This window comes from Aspergillus pseudotamarii (assembly GCF_009193445.1).
Source record: "Aspergillus pseudotamarii strain CBS 117625 unplaced genomic scaffold BDV38scaffold_36, whole genome shotgun sequence".
Classification (NCBI taxonomy): domain Eukaryota; kingdom Fungi; phylum Ascomycota; class Eurotiomycetes; order Eurotiales; family Aspergillaceae; genus Aspergillus; species Aspergillus pseudotamarii.
The window spans coordinates 5,862-25,530 of NW_022475050.1; the positions used below are offsets into that span (position 1 = coordinate 5,862).

Genomic DNA, 19,669 nt, shown 5'->3' on the forward strand with positions numbered 1-19,669 from the left:
GTTGCAAGTAACTGAAGTGGTGGTAGTAGTAGTAGTAGTGGTAGTAGTAGTAGTAGTAATAGTAGTAGTAATAGTAGTAGTAGTAGTAGTAATAGTAGTAGTCCAGCTACAACTGATAGGTGAGACCCCTTGGTATAAAGCCTTCAAGTTCCACCACCTAGTTTCCAGCGCGCAGTGGAAAGTTATCTCTATTGTTCTCACGCAAGTCCCTTGTGAACGCAGCGGTATTTTCAACTAGTGTCACACGGGAGGAATGCGGTCAATTATATCTTCGCCAAAGGAGTACTATTCCACCTTGCGCGCCGTCAACTAGAACTAGAACTGGAAGAAGTTGCATCAATCGAGGATGGAGAGGCAACCCTGCGTGCAGGTTCACTCTTCGGACGCAATGGAAGATAAGAGATATAAAGGACCAAATTAACGGCAAGAATTCTTTTTAGACTCAATGTATTGATTGTCCTGTACGGCTATCCCGAGGCCATGCACCAGGTGAGGTTCGACATAAGCTCAGAAGGGCTGTTTCGTGGGTATCGTTCAAGTAGGAGATAGCAATCAGCAAATCGGAACGGGATATAGAAGGCACCAGGTAGGGGATCAACCTCAGCGTAAAGGGGAAAAAAGCGCAAAGTGAGATAGCTTGCTTCTGGAGTGGATAGGTTGGGTTGACGGGAAAGAGTTCAATGACGAGAATTTATGGGATACAAGAATTTACAACGATGAGGCATATACAGTCAATAGGACGAGAGGTGGAGCGGTGGTAACGACAGTACAAGAAGACGGTAGAGGAGGGAAATGTGGCGGCAGTGGTTGATTGCTGGTGTAAGAATAAACCTGGATAGAATAATGCATCTACCCCCTCAACTATTAAAAAAAAAAAATAATAATTAAAAGAAGGTGAAACAGGAGAGAAGAAAGTAAATATTCACGGACGTAGGTAGTGGTGAGTACTCTGGGATTTACTGAGAGAGGGGAAGAGGCAAAAGCAAGAAAGAGAGGGGGTTATTAATGACCCGTATTGGTGACTTAGTGGAGGGAACCTACTTGGTAGAAGAAAGGGTAAGCGATAGCTGACGATGGCTGAATGCAGCGAGTAGTATTTTTTTTCTTTCCCTTTTCCTCCCCCTTTCCTTTCCTTTCCTTTCCTTTCATTTCCTTTCCTTCTTTCTTTTTTATATATATAAGAGGGGGAGGGGTGTGTTAAAAAAAGGGAAAAAGTAAATGGAAAGGTATTAACCTCAAATGTGAACGAAAAGCTAGTACAGGTAGGGGATGTTGGGGTGAAGAAGCGAACCAGGGGATTCCAAAGTACAGTATTAGCTCATGTTCCTACTCCGTACTTGCTTCATGGTAATGCGGCTGCCAGCTGGCTGATGAGAGGTTAGTGACTGGATTGAAGTTACCGCGCGATCGACCATCCCGCGATGGCTGCGCAAGGAAAATGATTGGCTATAGCGGCCTTTGGTTAGTCTAGCATGGGTCTCATGCTTGTGAGTGATGGTGCTCAGGCGACACGCCACCAACAGATTCTCCAGGAGGGCTGGCCCCTGGGACACACTTGGATTGTAATGGTTCGCTGCCGCTTTATCCGCGAGGGAAGCGCGGCACAGCAGCCGCAGGGGGATGTGTACTATGTACTGAGTAGAGTTTAGTGGGTCCAACCGACTTCCAATGCGGTTTGAATAGTACTTCCTGGGGGCGGGAGGTATTTCCCACTTGATTTTGGTCGCTTAAGAGGTCTTCTTCCTCATGATATTCGCCATTGGCGCCAGACTGCAGGCGCGGTTACCAATATGACCATACCACAGCACCAATCCGATCTGGATAGAACTATTTATGAGCACATACTAGCAGTATACATACGTAGTACCTGATTAGCAATTGTCTCCACCAACAAAAAATATACATATATATGGAGTGTACAGGATATATGTAGGGAGATTGTCAAGAGATTGAAATATGTTTTGTGATCTACCTTATCAGTGCTCCCGTAATTATCTATCGCCTTCCCACTCTTAACTTCTCCGGAATCTCTTTTGTGATTCAGCTTTTTCTTGTATAGTCAATACTTGTAGGATTGATCTGATGGTAAACTGTATCATGTTTTCATTTGTTTTACCTAGCTATGTTTACCTTTCTATACAGATCCAAGATCCTGGCGGTAATCATTTGTTAAACGCTCCTAGTTATAAATAGCGGAACTGCTTGTACGATGCTGACATGAAGGCGCGGCTTTCTGAGGAGCACATGATAAGAGGTACCTATTCTTAATCGTAGCCTAGCTTTCTTGATTCTATATAGGTTATGTATAGTGCTGTGACCTAGATAAACCCAGATTGAACCCTGAGATAGACTCGTAGAGCACTTCGAAGCTCCTTCGTAAATCAATTTTAATTTTCATTGGCTCCATATCCTCAGCCATTTCCAAAAGGGAGGCTGACTAATCCTATTTGGACGTAATTAGTTGCTAACGAGTTACATCGTACCCGATAGAGTTCCAATAACTTGAGCAACAACCGTTCACACCGCCAGTGAGTTGAGTCTACACGGATTTTTTTTTGTTTACCCCTTCTTGGGTTATCCATATTCCAAACCCGCGCCTGCATCTCAAGCTGGGCCATACAGCCCCACTTCACCCCTGGGCATTTTGTCTCTCATCAAAACAGTAATTTGCTCTGAGGAGCTTACTTCCGGCCAACCCCTCCAAGAGAGGCTCTTGACCCCGCCAAGCATTCCACCCATTTGCTCTACCCTGTACTTTCATAGTACCTGCAAATTCTATATTGAGTTAACTTGGTTCCTCTTTACCTGCGCCTGTGTCTGGGACGCGTCGACAAGCTGTGCAAAGGGCCGTATCGCCAGCTTCGTAAACGGAATGTCGGTGTCCATACAGGAGTTGGACAACACAGTCCAAGCCTTCTACGAAGGCAAAGGAGACCTGGTGTGTTGTCCCGAAGAATTCCTGCGTTTCCCTTTCAGTAGCTTCCTATATTTTTCTCTATTAATCTGTCTTATGATCCCTGTGCAACGATGCAGAACACTGATGATATAATTGCAAACTACAGCAAAAGCAAGCCCAGCAGACATTGACAGAAGTGAGTCTAAAAGGAGTCGTTGATATACACCGCAGGAAAAGGAATATCTGACCTATCTCGGATTGCTAGTTTAAGCAAAATCCGGATGCCTGGTTAATTGTAGGGAATATTCTCCAGGAGTCATCGTATCCACAGACCAAATGTGCGATATCGACCCTCGAGCATGTTGATTTGGATTGTGCTGATGATGTTAGATCTTGCTCTCCAAGTTCTCGACGATGTAATCATGACTCGATGGAAGGTTTTACCGAGGGAACAATGTCTAGGTAATCCCATGATAGGACTTCATATCCGGGTCTGCCTGGGTTTGTCTGACGAATACAGGTATCCGAAATTTTATCGTTAATTTTATTATTGAAAACTCTGGCTCGGAAGAAAAGTTAAGGAGCGAGCGAGCGTTCTTGAACAAACTAAATCTGGTTCTCGTTTCCATCTTGAAGCAGGAATGGCCTCACAATTGGCCGACTTTTATCAACGAAATTATCTCGTCCTGCCACACAAGCCTTTCCATTTGTGAGAACAACATGGCAATCCTTCGCCTGCTATCGGAGGAAGTCTTCGACTTCTCTCAAGACCAGATGACATCCGTAAAAGCGAGGAATTTGAAGACTTCTATGACACAGGAATTCTCGTCGATCTTCCAGTTGTGCTCTGAAGTGCTTAATACTGCAAACCAACCAAGCTTGATTAAAGCTACCCTTGAGACCCTTCTACGCTTTTTGAATTGGATTCCTCTGGGATATATCTTTGAAACACCTATCATAAGCACCCTTCTGACACGATTTTTGGACGTTCCCGAATTTCGCAATGTGACCCTCAAATGTCTGACGGAAATTGGCGGGTTGCAGATCGGTAACCCGTATAATTACGATGAGAGGCTGGTACATATGTTTACAGAGACATTGACGATAGTTTCCAAGATAATCCCACTATCAATGGACTTGAAACAGACATATGCCAAGAGCAACTCGCGAGATCAAGAGTTTGTACTCAACCTCGCTCTTTTCCTTTCCAGTTTCTTCAGCGCTCATCTCAATGTAAGTTTCAGAAATTCCCCGCTCCCAAACGCTGACAGAGCCGCTGATATTTCTTGTCCCCTACCCCATTACTTAGCTTGTTGAAAAATTACCAAATCGTGACTATCTCACTCATGCGCACTTTTACCTTATCCGCATTAGCCAAATTGACGACAGAGAAGTTTTCAAGATCTGCCTAGAGTACTGGACGCGACTCGTGCAAGAGCTTTATGAAGAGATGCAGCAACTCCCAATCACCGATATCAATCCTTTGGTGAGCATGGGTGTCAGCGGCTTATCAAACGGTGGAGCGCCGCATCCGAGCACCTTGGCCAATTACCCACTCCGCAAACACAAGTATGAAGAAGTTTTATCGAGTCTGCGTACAGTCATGATAGAGAAAATGGTACGTCCAGAGGAGGTCCTGATCGTCGAGAACGATGAAGGCGAAATCGTCCGCGAGTTCGTCAAAGAGAGTGATACGATCCAGCTCTACAAGACAATCCGGGAGTGCTTAGTCTACCTTACACATCTCGACGTTGTTGATACGGAGAATATCATGATCGAGAAATTGGCTAAACAAGTCGATGGGTCTGAATGGTCATGGGCCAACTGTAATACCCTTTGCTGGGCTATTGGGTCAATCTCCGGAGCCATGAACGAAGAAACTGAGAAGCGCTTTCTCGTTACCGTTATCAAGGACCTATTGGGTCTCACAGAAATGAAGCGTGGAAAAGATAACAAAGCTGTTGTGGCCAGTAACATCATGTACATTGTGGGACAGTATCCACGCTTTTTGAAGGCTCACTGGAAGTTTTTGAAGACAGTTGTCAACAAACTTTTCGAGTTTATGCATGAGACACATGAAGGTCGGCTATTCAATCACTTTACTAGAAACCGGTATTCTAACTTCCAATAGGTGTTCAGGACATGGCTTGCGACACCTTTATAAAGATCGCCAATAAATGCAGACGTCATTTTGTTGCCCTTCAGCCTGGCGAAAACGAGCCGTTCATTGAGGAAATTGTTCGAAGCATGAGGAAAATTACTTGTGACCTTTCGCCGCAGCAGGTCCATACTTTCTACGAAGCATGTGGTTATATGATCTCTGCACAGGGTCAAAAGGGCCTCCAAGACCGGTTGATTGAGAATTTGATGTCATTGCCTAATTCTGCCTGGGACGCTATTATAGCCCAGGCAAACCAAGACCCGTCGATCCTCCAAGATGGAGAGACGATCAAGATCGTTGGCAATATCATGAAAACGAACGTCGCTGCCTGTTCGTCAATCGGCACCTACTTTTTCTCCCAACTAGGACGCATTTACCATGACATGCTAAACATGTACCGAGCTTCTAGCCAGCTTATTAGTGATGCTGTTGGGCTTGACGGTAATAAGAATGACACTGCTCTCATTTTATTATCGGAAGCATCGCTAATTGTTTGTCTAACAGGAGAAATTGCGACAAAAACGCCGAAAGTCCGAGGCCTTAGAACGATCAAAAAGGAAATTCTCAAACTCATTGACACTTATGTCCAGAAAGCGGACGATTTAGAAATGGTCAATGCAAATATGGTCCCGCCTCTGCTCGACGCCGTCTTGGTGGACTATAATCGTAACGTTCCTGATGCACGCGAAGCAGAGGTTCTGAATGTCATGACAACTATCATCCATAAGCTACATGTATGTTTGGCTCTGGCGTGCTTTCTAGACCCTTATGGGTAACTTGGGTGCAACAACAAACTGACATACTTCAAGAATTTGATGGAAGACAAGGTTCCGCTTATTATGGAGAGTGTGTTCGAATGCACTCTAGAAATGATCAACAAAGACTTTCACGAATACCCGGAGCACCGTGTCCAATTTTTCAAGCTGCTCCAAGCGATCAATCTATATTGTTTCCCAGCCCTGCTCAAACTTGACGCTACGCAATTCAAATTCGTAATCGACTCTTGCATGTGGGCCAGCAAACACGACAATCGCGAGGTCGAGAATACTGGTCTCACAATGTGTCTTGAGCTTATGAACAATATGGCCGAGACAGATACTCAAACTTCGAACATCTTCTTCCGCCAATTCTACATTCCCATCCTGCAAGATGTTTTCTTCGTGCTCACCGATAGTGACCATAAAGCCGGTATGTATCTACAACAACCTGAGCCTAGAGGTGAGGTGTTACTAACTACGTTACAGGATTCAAGTCTCAGGCGATGCTCTTGTCGCGTATGTTCTACTTCGTTGAAGCTGGAAAGGTGCAAGATCCTATTTACTCCCCGGAACAAGCACCACTAGGCACTTCGAATAAGGATTTCCTCCAGGAATATGTTGCGAACCTTTTGCAAAACGCCTTTAAGAACCTACAGGAGTATGTTCTATATCACTGGCTTTGCAAATTAAACTTAGATTTGCTGACTTTGCCACAGAATTCAGATCAAGCAATTTGTCATAGGGCTGTTTGCATTTAATGATGATTTCAATAAATTCAAGACTCATTTGCGGGACTTTTTGATCTCACTGAAGGAATTCGCTGGGGACAATGCAGAGCTCTACGCAGAAGAGAGAGAGCAGGCACTGCGAGATGCCAAGGCTGCAGAACGAGATCGTGCAATGAAAGTTGGGGGCCTTCTGAAACCGTCAGAAATGGACCAAGAGGATGAACTATGACTAGACAGGGAATTGCGTTGTGAGGTTGCCCCATTCCTAGCCACCGGCGCCACAGAGCACTCGAGAAAGCCGATGGCTATGTTAGGGGAAGACCGGCTGGACGGCTGGGCCTATTACGGGCTTTGAACAGGTCAAAATCCGGCCTTTTTGCCAGATCTGATGCGTTTTATATTATCTTCCCATTTTTCTTCATCTCTTGGCCATAGGTGATAACCTACACCGTATTTCTTCACTCCTTCTCTAGTGTCTGACTGTTATATGCAATCAATATTGGATCTCTAGCCGGTTAGGTGCAGCTCACTTATCGAGCCGCTTTCATGGTGAGTGATTGCCTATGCCATTGCGACGAAATTGCCCTTCCAAGTTGTTTGTAAAATCCTTCGCTGCATGTATTCGTTCAGCGAGTCTTTATGAAGTAGATATAATTGCACATCACAAACTTCAAGTTCATATGCGATGTATCAACCCTAAGGCTCTTTTATTTTTTTTGTTGCTTATGACAATCTTCAATCTGGAACAGATGAACTAATGTAGGCGGTGAGCCGCCAATCAAGGACGTCTTAACGACGATGTTGGGATAGTTTTAAATAAGTTTAGCCTAGCTTTGCACAGTGCCTTAACCTCGGCGCCATATCAGTCTGCAGTGGCTTAGACTCTTATCGATCGGAGTTCTTCTTGAAGCAATTGTCCTACGCATTGATATTCTTTACTACCATATGAGTTTTGCCCACGATGTCTAGATCCCGACAAATAGCACCAAGTGGGACATCCCAGGTTGAATCGGTGCCTCAACAGCATAACAATACAGCAACTGTTCGAGTTCCAGCCACACTCAGACTAAGAGCAGAAAACGAACCAACTGCCGAGTCTAACACTGAGGGCAGAGGCTTGCACCGGCATATACGATGGAGTGAGGATGTGATAGATAACGAAGGTATGGGGAAAAGGAGCTCTAAAGGTGAGTACTGCTACACTACAAACGGCGTGACCTTCTGCATCGTGCTTTCCTTGTCATCCAAGGCTAACTGACGCGGTGAATCGGTATCGACGCGTAGTATGCTGCATCTACCATAAAGCTCGTCCTGTCGGTGAAAGTAGTTCAGAGTCAGAGTCAGATTCTAATTCATCTGACCCCGATAGCGATAATGAGATAGATAATCCCAGGAACAGCCTGGACCGTTCGTCGGTGCATCATAATACCGACAATCATTCCCATGAGCAAGAATCTGAACATGACAGGGAGAGAGGGCGGCTAACACGTTGCCCAAATCACGGTAACAGAAAGCTTAAGCGGAGGAGACCAAGTCCCAATGCGTACGAGAAGATGCCTAAGACGACAAAAGGGCGCTAAAGGATATAGCCTTCGTGGTTATGGCAAAGGGTCGGTCTAATTTGCAATACTCAGCAAAATTTAACTGGTGTAGCAGCTCTCGCATCTTGTCAGTATACGTTGTGTAGAGTTAGCCATTACAGTCGTTCCCAAGAGATCCGTCTTCTCAGCTGGTTGACAACGAAAAGGCGATGGGGCTGAGACAAGTGTTCTTGTTCGTAGCGCTCTGTCCCAACTAGTAGTGAAGGAGTCAAGTGGTCATTGAGTTCCTTAACGGATGTGGATTCATACGGAAGTAGCCTAAACACGGAAGGGGGTATCTTTCTAATAGTCTAACAAACTTCGATCAGGGGTAATGTAGATGCAGATTGCCCCCGAACATGATTAACTGATCACAATATCATACTTTTTCTCCTGCCAGCGCGTGGCACGCGCCTTACCTGCCTGGCATGTATTGCTAGCCCCATGGCTGATGGAGGAGCTTCTGTGGCATACATGAATGCCCTCGGTTCGCTGATATTCCCAACTGATGCATCATTAGACCCTCCTAAACAAGCTCGAAACCCTGTCATACTTTCTTTCTCGGTACCTGAAACACTCATCTCGTGTTCTGGGGAATGATGATCCCGCCCAGACGATCTGGGGTTTGAGGAGTGCCGTCGGGACAGCCTGCTGGTAACTGCTGCTGCTCTAGGTATACTCTTGGATAGCTCCATCGGCATGTCACTAGGGCCCATTGCAGTCGGTGATCCGTGCTTCCCTGTGCTTCCCGTTCGTACCCTGGTCATAGGTTGGTCACTTGAAACCCCATTCAGCTCGCGGCCCCCAACTATCCGACAGGCCTGGGCTTCGTTTATATCATTCGTAGGACCATTGACAGGTGGTGCATCTTCTTTACTTGCAAGTGAAGCCTTCCTTTGTTTCCGAGACATCATGTTCGCTGGTTGTCTAGGAAGGTTGCCGGAAGAGGCCGTCGGAAGTGCGCTAGGGTCTCTGCCTTCCATGTCTGAGTCTCGCTTTTTTCTTGCATTGATTTTGCCACTTTTACGCTCGTCAAATTCATCGTTTGAAGTCGTTCGTACAGAACTAGAACCGGATGTCCTCCTTGGATGATGGTCGCCTCCGACTGCTGCTATGAACTCATCCGTAGGACGTCTCATCTTATCCCTTAGATTAGGTTCTGCGTAGCTTACGACAGATCTCTGGCGCCTCGTGGGTCGAGATGAAGTATTAGGTAGGGACATCGATGTCTCAAGGCTGTGTTGTACTCGAGATACTTCATCAGGTGGCGAAGATGAGCGTGATGTGTCTTCAGACACGTGAGTGTGATTTCGAAAATGCTCATTCCCACCCTCTTCTTGCTTAGTCTTATCCGAACCATTGCAATGTGACCTCTCGTTCGGGACTATTTTTTGACCACGTATATGCTCCTGCAAATGGGCTGGGGCTATCAGTCCATTCTCGTCGATCGCATTGTTCATTCTTGCTGGGGTCTTACAATCTTGTTCACTGACTCCAGTAGCTTGCGGTTCGATTGAAGACAAGTTTGTGCTCTCTGTATTTAAGTTAGCTGCACTGTTCATAGAAGAGCGATTAATTGTAACTTACTCGGCTCGAGAGCTTTCCGCTTAGGTCGGCTATCACTCTTAGAGCCTTCCTTCTGGGAGATCTGCCTCTTGACTGGAGACTGATCGCTGCGTATCAGTAGTAATTGATCATGCGTCAATTGTGGCAACTGGGTAGGTCGAGTGAATTGGAAATCATCTTCATCTGGGAGTGCTGGTGCAAAATCACCATCGTCACTACCGGAGAATTTACGTTTCGAACCTGGATTTAGCAAGAAACTTGACTCTCTTCGTGCAGGAAAATCTCCGGGGCTCATGTCGTAGATATCTTCGCGTATTTTGCCGGACCCAGCCTTCCTCTTTTTTCTTGTTTCAAGAGTTGGGGGGAGAAGAACCTCATTAGGACTTGGGAAGCCGTCAAATTCTTGGGTATTAGTAACTCCTTCAAACAATGTCGAGGATGGACCATCGGCCATGCTGTCTATTTGGGATACCGAAGGTTCCTCTTGGCCTGAAGATGGCGCGACGTCCATATTGTTGTTCATCATTTCTTGCATTTCCTGCGGCCTGCTGACTTTCAGTATAAGCTCTTATTGCTCCGTGAGAAACGTCATGCCCCACTTACTCTAATGTCTTTCGTGGATAATATTTGTCTTCAAGGATAACCGGAAGCCTACCGTCTTGCTCGGGTACGGGATAAGCTTCAAGATCAGCTATGTTATGTCTTGAATGTAAGCCTGGTCGTTCCTGGTATGCAAATTCTGTTATCCCGCCGGCTGACTTGTTGAATCTGCGCGGCAATGCGCCCAAATCAGCCACTAAGCCTCCTAGCTCCATCAACTTATTGTCAAGTCTCGCCTTGATGTTGTTGACTCCATCCTGAAACAACTTGGCCGCCTCGAATCTCTCTATTTCTTGGCTAAGGTTGATGACTCGCTCCCTGAGGGAAACATTTTCTGAAAGGAGATGCGAAACTTCGGACTCGAGGCTGCGGATTCGAAGGGACTGTATTGAATTCACTCGGGCAATTTCACGATTCTGGCGCACGAATCGCCGTTTCACTGGGGTATTGAAGAGGTTAACATTCGGCGGCTTTCCGGGCACTAGTGGCCCAGGAGTGATGCATATAACTCACAAATTTCAACGGATTCCGTCGAGGTTGTCGATTCGTTTAAGCGAGCCATGCTTCATAAGCCGATGCAGAATGCACTGTCTGCCTTGCCTTCCCTTCGCTGACCAGGCCAGTTGCGGGGGAACGTGATGAATATTTGATATGAGATTGGACTATGATGAATTAAGAAGACCGCGTTCTGGTCGTTAGGTGGTTGGTGGAGAGTTTCCCTGTGGGTGGGTTACTTGAAAGAGCATGTAAACAGAGTGCTACTAAGTTGTTGATATTTGTCCCGACTAGGATTAGCGGGTAAAGTGGGTTGGCTGTTTAGGCAGGCATAGACGGACTTTACGACTTATTACACTCCATAGTCCTCACCTCTCTGACAATCTACAGTTATCATTCGCTTTGGAAGATAAGAAAATATCTTCCAGGTGTTTCGTTCGACCAGTTCTTAACTCGAACCCCCTTGTTGAAATGACCTACATGTCGCGACCTACATCGATGCGTCCGTCAATGTCTTCTACAGGCTCGTCTTTTCGCCAACCAAGTACTCATCATGCTGCGCCCCAGCAGCAATCGTCGGCCCTGACAGCCCGGATTGCGTCGAAGAAGGCCGAGCTAGATAATCTGAAGCAACTTCGCGATATGAGCTGTGCGCTAGCAATGCAAATGCAAGTCTTAGAAGAGAAGATAGGGACGCTTAAGGATGGCACAGAAGGTTCGTTGAATTTGGTTTGCACATGCTGCTATTTTAGCATCAAAGGCAGCTCTTGTGATTCCTCGAAGGGAATAATATTCAGTGGATTGATCAACTACGCGCTCTTCATGCTAATGCTTGCTCTCTTCTCGAGTCTAGCTGTTGCATGCGTTCTTGCTAACTGGGACAATGTTCTGCGATCGATTAGCATGGCCTCCAGTAAGCCCACCACCTTGTTCTTCACCTGTGCTAGCACCGCTAAAATCTGTATCATCGGTTGCCATTGCTGACCCCTTGATTCCCTGAACGGCAGAAGCTGTAACTGTTCAAAGACCGATAATGCAAAATCCAAACCCCTTGTCTAAGGATGATAAAACAGGTGATTCTCCCATGCCTGCGACTCTAGTCCGAATTCCAGCAGATCAAGCAGCAATGGCGGGAGAGTAATGCACGGCTTCTATTAAACCAGCAGTGGCCATTATGAGTTAGACATCTTCTAGCATCGCCGCTCAAAATGATGAACGCCTTGACACAAGGCCAAACGAAACTGATAGCGAGCGCTCGCTATATAATTTCAATGCAGTGTCGGACTCACTATAGTGTGACTCAACCAACAGGAATGCAACATGCGCATTGTAATTGTTGTTATTGTTCTGGAACACCGGCATGGACGGGTGCACCATTGTGTATTTCATTCTGGCTGAAATAGACAACTAGCCAGCTTTGTGGTTAAGCGAGTTGCTTCCTATATACCTGATCATATACACTAAGACAGAGTATGCAATTCTTGCGTAACTTAGCCGGCATGCACACCATTGTCTGTCTAATATGAGAAAGCTCGATATGCATTCCCTTTGACCTGTCTATGCTTTGGTAAAGGAGACTAGGGAACATTTGGGGCCTTATGAAGTGAAAAATTAATCAAAGTAGCAAATCAACATTGTTTCATTTTGTGACCCTTGAAAACCGCCCAAAACTGTTAGTTGTTAAAGATTGTACTGGGCCTTCAGCTACAATTCTTTGATACAAGCATATCCCAAGAATTCTTCAATTTACTATGTGAAGGTTGTTCGTGTTTTGGTTTCTTCCTCCCGAGTCAGTGAGGAAGCTTCTTCTGTTCCAAGTCCCCCTCCATCGCCCTCCCTTCTTTCTCTTTTGTGGGTATATTCGTGTGTTTCTGCAGGGAATAGGAATGACTAAAGCTACATCCCACCCAGGGTTCTCCTGAGTGAGGCAGATACACAAGATTCGCGTGTCCTTCCAACAAGCGAGTGACCGTCAGGTCATCCCGACAGTGTATCATATATGTAATAGATATTTTTTTTGTATCTAAGGCACAATTTATTGAATGATAAATCACACCTAAACCCCGGCAAGTCAAAGGAGATAGAAGCCTGGGGAAAGAAGAATGAAAGTTCTTTGTTTCAAGCTATCCTGTGTTACCCTAGTTTTGAATCATGGCGGAGCGGCTGTGATGGCTTGCCGTACACTGTGCAGGGGTCAAACTCTATTGTAACAATTGCAGCCACATGACTGTGCAATTCTATAGTCGAGAGAATAATCATATGCCACAGATGAAAATGCAGGAGATATATAAATGCCTGGCAGTGTAACACTGATACAAGCTGACACTGTAACAGAACAGTTACCCTATATTAAGTGTGTAGACTACTCATTACATCGGAGTATAACTGCAACATTATATCTTATAATTTTCAGCAGCATCACACCTCGTATGGTGCTTGTTGCTGAACTTTATGGATAAAGGTATTGTTGACACACTGGTGCCATTGTAATATATCATATTATGTATTGATGGTATAGGGAAAAGAGGCAGACTGATCGAGTATCACTGAAGCCACAACGTAGAATTCCCCACAACTCAAACACAGCGTGGCAATAGTATGTATTTATTTATCTAATCTGCTCTTTTAACGTGGCTGCATTTACCACCATGTCACTACACATTTTCGAATGGGACCCGGGTAAGAGCAAGAAGGACATTGGCCCGCCTTTTACAATCAGAGGTTAGTGGTGAATTTTTGAAAATTCACATGTCCTAAGTTAAGTTGAAATGACCTACCTTATCATATGAATAAGTGACTTGGACGATACATAAGTTATTAAATCTGCCTTACGGAGTAGTTTACATCCACTTTCTTGACCATACCCAGTCTAGGGGCAGCTAGTCGCATCTACCCACCATACTCTGTACTCCCTAGATGATCACCCGTCAACTACTCCCCACAATTAACCCCAATCCAATTTATGCAGAACGCGTGATCATGAATGTTGTCATTTGTAGTAGTATGGAGGACACCTGGAGAGGATGGTGTGTTTCTCCACCTTACAAATTAGTAGGTATATCGCTCCAATCAGTGATCTTGCTCATCCAATCTTGTGGGGCATCCTGTCAAATTAGACTTTTTTTCATTGAACAGCTGCTCAGGGGTTTCTTTTTCACGAAATAGTGATACCACTGGATTATTTGCCCACTGCTATGACCTGATTACCTTGTGTATAAACGAAACCACAACCCCTCCCTTGATCTTTGATTGCCTAACACACATCAAGTTGAAGTCCTAAGAAAAAAAAAAAAAAGGATATATCTACAATCTATTGTGACCGGGGTCTTCTCCCTTGCTACCTAAGCATGCACCTTGTGTACTCAGTACTGTACTTGTACTGGGCATAGATAAATAACTGTACCACTAGGGCTTTGATTAATTTTAGCTCACCCCTCCTTCTCCACAGGGGTATGACTCGGTAGATAATATCAAGCACCTAATAACTTGTACAATAATAGACTATATGGCGCATTATGGCTACAAAGATCTTCCGTGCTAAACTGCCCTTTCTTGCTCATCCTTCTACTTGTCACAGTTGTTAGCACCACGCTTTGTCATTCATTCCTCTGCTTTAATCTAGGCCGTCCTTCCACTAATCCCTATTCATTACACATACATAGTCATCCTACATAATCTCAATAGGACCAACCAACGCCTAACAACGACCCAAGATGAAACCGGCGTCTGAGTGATTTAAGATGACTGCATAGTCTTAACCCCACCCTTCCCCCGTCGTTGCCTTCGCACCTGAAGGCCACTGTTACCCCTCCGCTTCCAAGATCGGCGTTCGATTGATACCTGTGTGTCCAACTATTGTGACTTGATACCACTCCTTCTCAGACTATTCTATAATCGCTTGTCACCTCGATTCTTCAAGGTCATATAGACCAGAATGGCCACGGGATGGTCTCTTGACTTTTGTCTAGTTTGTGATAGACAGACATTGGGGGGACCTTACTGTTCTCAATCCTGTAGACTGGCCGAGATAGATCTCACGAAGGAGGCTGTGGTGACTGGTACTCCGGTCTATCCACAATGGACTCAGAGGACTACAACAGAAATTGCAACCGAAGCCTCTCGAGCTAGTACTGTCCAGGGCCATACTGGGGACTCAATCTTATCATATAATAATTTCTCTACATCACCATGGATGATCTCGCCATCGTCTTCTGAAACTTCTCTTTACACACTCAAAAGCAACTTATCACAAGACCCTACGATCTCAGACCGAGTTCAAAATCAATTGCGTGACTATGCAAGCTGCTTTGACCAAGTTCGCGACTTGAAGAGACGAATAGCTTCATAAGGCTTCACGATGATTACCATACTCGTGAATTTGCACATCTGAACTTATTTCGAGACCTTATTGGCGGATAGACAAAATATAATTCTTACATTCCTATATATCTCCCTTGTGTACGCGGTTTGCGTGTGGGCGCCACTTTGTTTTCTTTTTTGTCTAAACATCACAAACACATAACTGTGGAGCGAGACTAGTTAAAGGATATGGTCTGCAGAAGCTGCATAACACTTCTGTATTGAATAAAGAGGCTACCTTGCTCCCTTACCTTTTGGGAATAGCCTCTCCATATCTTTCGTTGCCGAGCGTATCTTCGCAATGTAAACATAATTATCCAATAGCTGTTAAATAAGGATTACAAGGCTGATTGCAAGTCTTCAACAATTATTATAACATAGGACTGGTGCCTTTGATTATCATGTGAAATAAAGGGGGAAAGCAGAACTGCTTCTGTTGTTACGCACAGTAAAATATCAATGATGGTTTATAATATGCTCGAAATTGGATGAACAGGCGGAATATAAAATAAAAGAGAGGAAAGGGACAAAGACGCAACTTGTTTTCCATCTCCACGGAAGATCTACATCAGCATAAAACATCCGTTCCGCAAAGACCACGCTCATATAACATGCTTCATTGGGGACGCCGAGGCAAGAACATTCTCAAGCACTTTATTGTCCCTAGGAATAAACCTGACCTTATACTTCTTCGGGATTGCCACTAAGCTTGTGGGATCTGAATTGCCATGGACTGGGTGCCAGTCGATGTCGTCATATGGTTCAATCCTGAAGCTGTTAATGGTGCGCATGAAGATTAAATATAGTTCACGGTTAGCAAGGAGTGAGCCTGCACACATGCGGTAACCTAGCCCGTAGGTGAACAAAGGTGCATCGGGTTGTTCAAGCCATCTCTCTGGCCTAAACTCCTCAGGGTCGCTCCAGGTATCGGGATCTGTAAACGGTGTAGCGTTATTTAGGTGAGGCCTCAATAGATGATAAAAGGTCAAGTCAAAGGAATAAAGATATATTACGTACCCATATTACAAGCCCATGAATTTAGAAAGAAAACCGTTCCCTTAGGAATTGTACTGCCATCGTAGGTAATATCTCTGATCGATGTCCGAGGGAGAGCCAGACGAAGGACCGTAAAGTACCTATACGGCGTTTCTTAGTTGACCCACTCAATTCGGGCTACCAGGGATGACGAACCTTAGACACTCTCTTACCAGCGCAGCAACATATGCGCATTTCTGGTCATCCGCAGCATCGCACATTGGTTGGTTAGGGCCATACATATTCAGAATCGCTTCTGCGGCTTTGTCTTGAATGTCTGGGCGTTTGGCAAGGAGACCGATACTCCAAGCCACAAGCGTAGTAACCGTATCAAGCCCTCCTGAAAGCATAGTCAAGCTGATAGAGGTAAGTTCTTCTGAGTTCAATTTCGCTTCCTGATCAAGGATGACATTGGCTTGGATACAGGGTTTATGGGTTCCTTTCTCCATACGGTCGTCTAGATCACGGTTGAGTCCATTAAGGTATTTATCTCGACGATCTCTCATCTCCTTGGCTTTCTTCGAGTTAGTATTGAAAGGGTTCAGCCGCAAGAGAGGTATATAATCTTGCAGGTTGCTTGTGGTGCTCCTGAATTTGCTTATTTCCTCCTCCACGTGAGTGATTTCGTTGAACAAGTCCTCTTCCTGTGAGACCACACGCACACCCCAGTTGAGTGTCAAAGCCAAACTCAGACTGAGGCGTTGGATCATCGCCATGGGATCCACCGGTACGTTCCCACCCTCTCCGTACTTAAGAAGTTCCACCACGAATGCTTTGGACTCTGCATCCAGATGCGAGACATAGGAATCCACAGAGGGTCGATTAAGGGCTGAGGCGGCACCCTTCCTACGTCTTTTCAGCGAATCACTGTACGGGGAAGTCCCGATGGTTGTGCCAGCAGTGTTGGACACGATCTGTAATGAAATCTGTCAATATTGTACATGGTGAGAAATAGATATCGGGCCAAATATACCTTATGGAAGGTGTAAAACTCAGGCCTTGAACTTAGGGCCTGTGCATTCTGCCCAAAGATTGCCTTTGCAGAGACGGCAGAGTTCACAACAATTACCGGAATATTCCCCAACTGAATTTGATAAACGGGTCCGTAGGTCTTGGACCACATGCGATACTGTTCAGCGGCGTTCTTGCGAATTTGGGCGATGTTCCCAATTAAAGGTAGACCACGAGGCCCCTTGAATCCTGGAACACGAGAGGAAGCACGGATGAATTCATTGACAACGACGTAAAGGCAAGCGGTGAAAAGGGCTGCTATAGATATTGACTGTAGAGGGGTATGAATAAGGCTTTGCTGTATGGAGGACAGAGTTGCTGCTATGGCCATGCTGGACTATCTGAATTTTGCTTCTATTGTCGTAGTTAGTCGGGGAGATGTCACACGTCCATGAGGCCTTAAATGTAGAAAGTCCTCGCATGCCGTAAAGGAGGAATTTTCCGTTCTGTTAGACATAGGTAAGTAGGGTCTATGAGCTCGAATCTACCCCACGTTTTCTACATAGAGGAAGTATTTCGGGTATAGCATAGAACGATGTGATATTCATCGCGGAATTGATGCATCTGTTGTTACTACAGCCGAGCGAATTCCGCACCCGGAACATTTCCGCCAACAGCCAATTCCCGGATAAGAGATATAAGTGCGTAAAATCGGTGAACATACACCTTAATCTGTGTTGTCAATATTGGGGCCTGATATCCTCCTGAGACTATGTATGTTGTGCTGTAGCACAGGTCTGTGCAATGTGACTAGTAGATAGGCATCGATCTGGATCTATAGTGATGAGCATTAGAGACCAAAATAATGACACATATTGAACCCACATGGCCTAGTTTTGCACAAATGTATACTTCATGTATGAAAATTTGCACTAATCCAAATTCTGTCGGCTGCATCTAGAAATGTTTCCTACTAGGTGCCTGAGGTATGCTAGGGGAGTTCTAGGCCCATTTTTGTAGTGCATGTGTTCATACATCCTTTCCTCTATGAGCTTTGCTAGGTATGTATAAACCCGACTATGGAAAATGATGATGTGGGCAGTGATGTTCTTGCCGCCATTAGCAGTTTATAGGCCCTAGAGTGAATGCGCTGGAGGTGATCGCGACGATCTCTTCCTGTGGTCCTTTTCCTTTTTTTTTTTTTTTTTTTTTTTGCCCAATGTTCACCCTCGACAATATCAATACCATACTATTGTGAATGTATCCATACTTTACAGATAATTGGCGATAACACCATTGCAGCGGACACTATCGGTGACTGGTGCATATGAGTAGTAATGAGTATACAATGATACATACCTGGGAGATACTCCACTGTCAGGGTCTGGCTGGATAAGTGGATAAATCTCCCGTAGCCACGGCCTTGGAAATCGATAAAGCCAAACAAAATCAACTTTCCAATCAGCATACTAGTACTACTTACCTAGTAACTACCACGTAATGCTCTGCCCGGCCCCAGCCTTGTCCAGGAGATTATGGAATTTTACCTCTTTCTTCCTTCGTCATTTTTCCTTTTTATACGATATGAGTCCTATGTATACCGATCGCGAGCACAACTTTCACTATATATAGAACACGCGCCACTAGTCCCGTACTGGGGATCAAGCTTCTTGCCAATTATCGACATACTTGGTAAATAGGTATGATAATGGGTTTGTCATTTACGGAGTACTGTCCCAGACAATAATCGCGTGATATCCAGTCTGCCGCTAGTCGATCTCTATTAACCAGAGTCTATGCAACAAGGGGTCATGTGCTGGGGATCATTCTGGGCTCGAGGGCCTGGACCGCCCGAAGCTGTTGTGTACTAAGTACAGGAATGGTAATGGCCACAAAACTTTGCTGGTCACATGGAGGCACGGAGTTCGGGAACGACGCCTATATCATGTACTAGTGAGTTCCACCCAGGCCCCGGTGCTGCCGAGCTTTTCATTGGTGGGACAATCTGATTTGCGCCGTGTTGCCGTCATCTGGACCCGCCCCCGTCCTGCCTCCAACCATTCCCGGATATTCTTGTAAGGAAATGCCCATGACGCATGACGAAGACGAGAAAGACTGGAAGGTTACCCGGTCCGTCATCTCGGGACCGCGCATTCCCCAATTACACACTGTCTCCGACTCTAGTTATTTGGGCTTTCTCTTCCCATCCTACTCCCTTTCCAAGCGATCCATCCTGTTTCCTTTCCTTCGAACTCCAACCCCCTACTTCTTCAATTCTTTCGTTGCCTGCTCACTCTGTTTTGACAACCATTTGTCTCCCCGAGCAGTATTAGGTACGTAAATACCATTTCCAAGTCATTGTCGAAAAAACTTCTTCCACGCTCAGTATTTCGAGCCTTGTCAAACCATTAACTCACGTTAAGAACAGAGACAGGTTTGCGCAAATACGTGCTCTGTATACAGTTTCTGTTAACGCTTGTTTCCTGCACTTCTGGGGTTGATTTACTAGGAAACCTCGTGGCCTCAACTATCTCGCCGGA

General features: G+C 45.3%; 5 protein-coding genes across 5 annotated transcripts; 3 read left to right on the top strand and 2 right to left on the bottom strand.

Annotated features, from left to right (window-relative positions):
- The first annotated feature begins 2,393 nt into the window (after positions 1 to 2,393).
- Positions 2,394 to 7,138, top strand: BDV38DRAFT_114940 (exportin CRM1). The gene is made up of 11 exons (XM_032051027.1): positions 2,394 to 2,938; positions 3,063 to 3,092; positions 3,162 to 3,234; positions 3,287 to 3,358; positions 3,417 to 4,129; positions 4,206 to 4,977; positions 5,028 to 5,498; positions 5,562 to 5,791; positions 5,867 to 6,245; positions 6,302 to 6,473; positions 6,532 to 7,138. The coding sequence occupies exons 1-11, from the start codon at positions 2,873 to 2,875 to the stop codon at positions 6,770 to 6,772; spliced, it is 3,219 nt and encodes a 1,072-aa protein (XP_031912200.1). The 5' UTR covers positions 2,394 to 2,872; the 3' UTR covers positions 6,773 to 7,138.
- Positions 6,812 to 8,309, top strand: BDV38DRAFT_115044 (PPP1R11/YPI1 family protein). Its single transcript, XM_032051028.1, has 3 exons — positions 6,812 to 7,092; positions 7,327 to 7,730; positions 7,828 to 8,309. Exons 2-3 carry the CDS (start codon positions 7,505 to 7,507, stop codon positions 8,121 to 8,123), a joined length of 522 nt encoding a protein of 173 aa, XP_031912201.1. The 5' UTR covers positions 6,812 to 7,092; positions 7,327 to 7,504; the 3' UTR covers positions 8,124 to 8,309.
- A 185-nt stretch (positions 8,310 to 8,494) lies between these two features.
- On the bottom strand, positions 8,495 to 10,851 carry BDV38DRAFT_272209 (shugoshin family protein; the record flags this gene model as incomplete). Its single annotated transcript, XM_032057446.1, has 4 exons — positions 8,495 to 9,657; positions 9,711 to 10,234; positions 10,293 to 10,728; positions 10,803 to 10,851. The coding sequence occupies 4 exons, from the start codon at positions 10,849 to 10,851 to the stop codon at positions 8,495 to 8,497; spliced, it is 2,172 nt and encodes a 723-aa protein (XP_031912202.1).
- Positions 10,852 to 11,092: 241 nt separating this feature from the next.
- Positions 11,093 to 12,066, top strand: BDV38DRAFT_114912 (DASH complex subunit DAD2). Its single transcript, XM_032051026.1, has 3 exons — positions 11,093 to 11,499; positions 11,638 to 11,697; positions 11,792 to 12,066. The coding sequence occupies exons 1-3, from the start codon at positions 11,256 to 11,258 to the stop codon at positions 11,923 to 11,925; spliced, it is 438 nt and encodes a 145-aa protein (XP_031912203.1). The 5' UTR covers positions 11,093 to 11,255; the 3' UTR covers positions 11,926 to 12,066.
- A 3,372-nt stretch (positions 12,067 to 15,438) lies between these two features.
- On the bottom strand, positions 15,439 to 17,949 carry BDV38DRAFT_115234 (cytochrome P450). The gene is made up of 4 exons (XM_032051029.1): positions 17,152 to 17,949; positions 16,335 to 17,092; positions 16,161 to 16,279; positions 15,439 to 16,077 (listed from the first exon to the last, which is right to left on the bottom strand). Exons 1-4 carry the CDS (start codon positions 17,518 to 17,520, stop codon positions 15,746 to 15,748), a joined length of 1,578 nt encoding a protein of 525 aa, XP_031912204.1. The 5' UTR covers positions 17,521 to 17,949; the 3' UTR covers positions 15,439 to 15,745.
- Positions 17,950 to 19,669: the final 1,720 nt, after the last annotated feature.

Bases quoted from the DNA above. Each gene is read 5' to 3' on its own strand.
- BDV38DRAFT_115234 (XM_032051029.1), bottom strand. From the start codon at position 17,520: ATGGCCATAGCAGCAACTCTGTCCTCCATACAGCAAAGCCTTATTCAT. The intron at 16,280-16,334 runs GTTCGTCATCCC...AACGCCGTATAG, and splicing joins CTGGTAAGAGAGTGTCTAAG to GTACTTTACGGTCCTTCGTC. The intron at 16,078-16,160 runs GTACGTAATATA...CACCGTTTACAG, and splicing joins TTCATGGGCTTGTAATATGG to ATCCCGATACCTGGAGCGAC.
- BDV38DRAFT_114940 (XM_032051027.1), top strand. From the start codon at position 2,873: ATGTCGGTGTCCATACAGGAGTTGGACAACACAGTCCAAGCCTTCTAC. The intron at 4,978-5,027 runs GTCGGCTATTCA...AACTTCCAATAG, and splicing joins TATGCATGAGACACATGAAG to GTGTTCAGGACATGGCTTGC. The intron at 6,246-6,301 runs GTATGTATCTAC...ACTACGTTACAG, and splicing joins CGATAGTGACCATAAAGCCG to GATTCAAGTCTCAGGCGATG.
- BDV38DRAFT_115044 (XM_032051028.1), top strand. From the start codon at position 7,505: ATGTCTAGATCCCGACAAATAGCACCAAGTGGGACATCCCAGGTTGAA. The intron at 7,731-7,827 runs GTGAGTACTGCT...ATCGACGCGTAG, and splicing joins GGGGAAAAGGAGCTCTAAAG to TATGCTGCATCTACCATAAA.
- BDV38DRAFT_114912 (XM_032051026.1), top strand. From the start codon at position 11,256: ATGACCTACATGTCGCGACCTACATCGATGCGTCCGTCAATGTCTTCT. The intron at 11,500-11,637 runs GTTCGTTGAATT...TCTCGAGTCTAG, and splicing joins GCTTAAGGATGGCACAGAAG to CTGTTGCATGCGTTCTTGCT. The intron at 11,698-11,791 runs GTAAGCCCACCA...CCTGAACGGCAG, and splicing joins ATCGATTAGCATGGCCTCCA to AAGCTGTAACTGTTCAAAGA.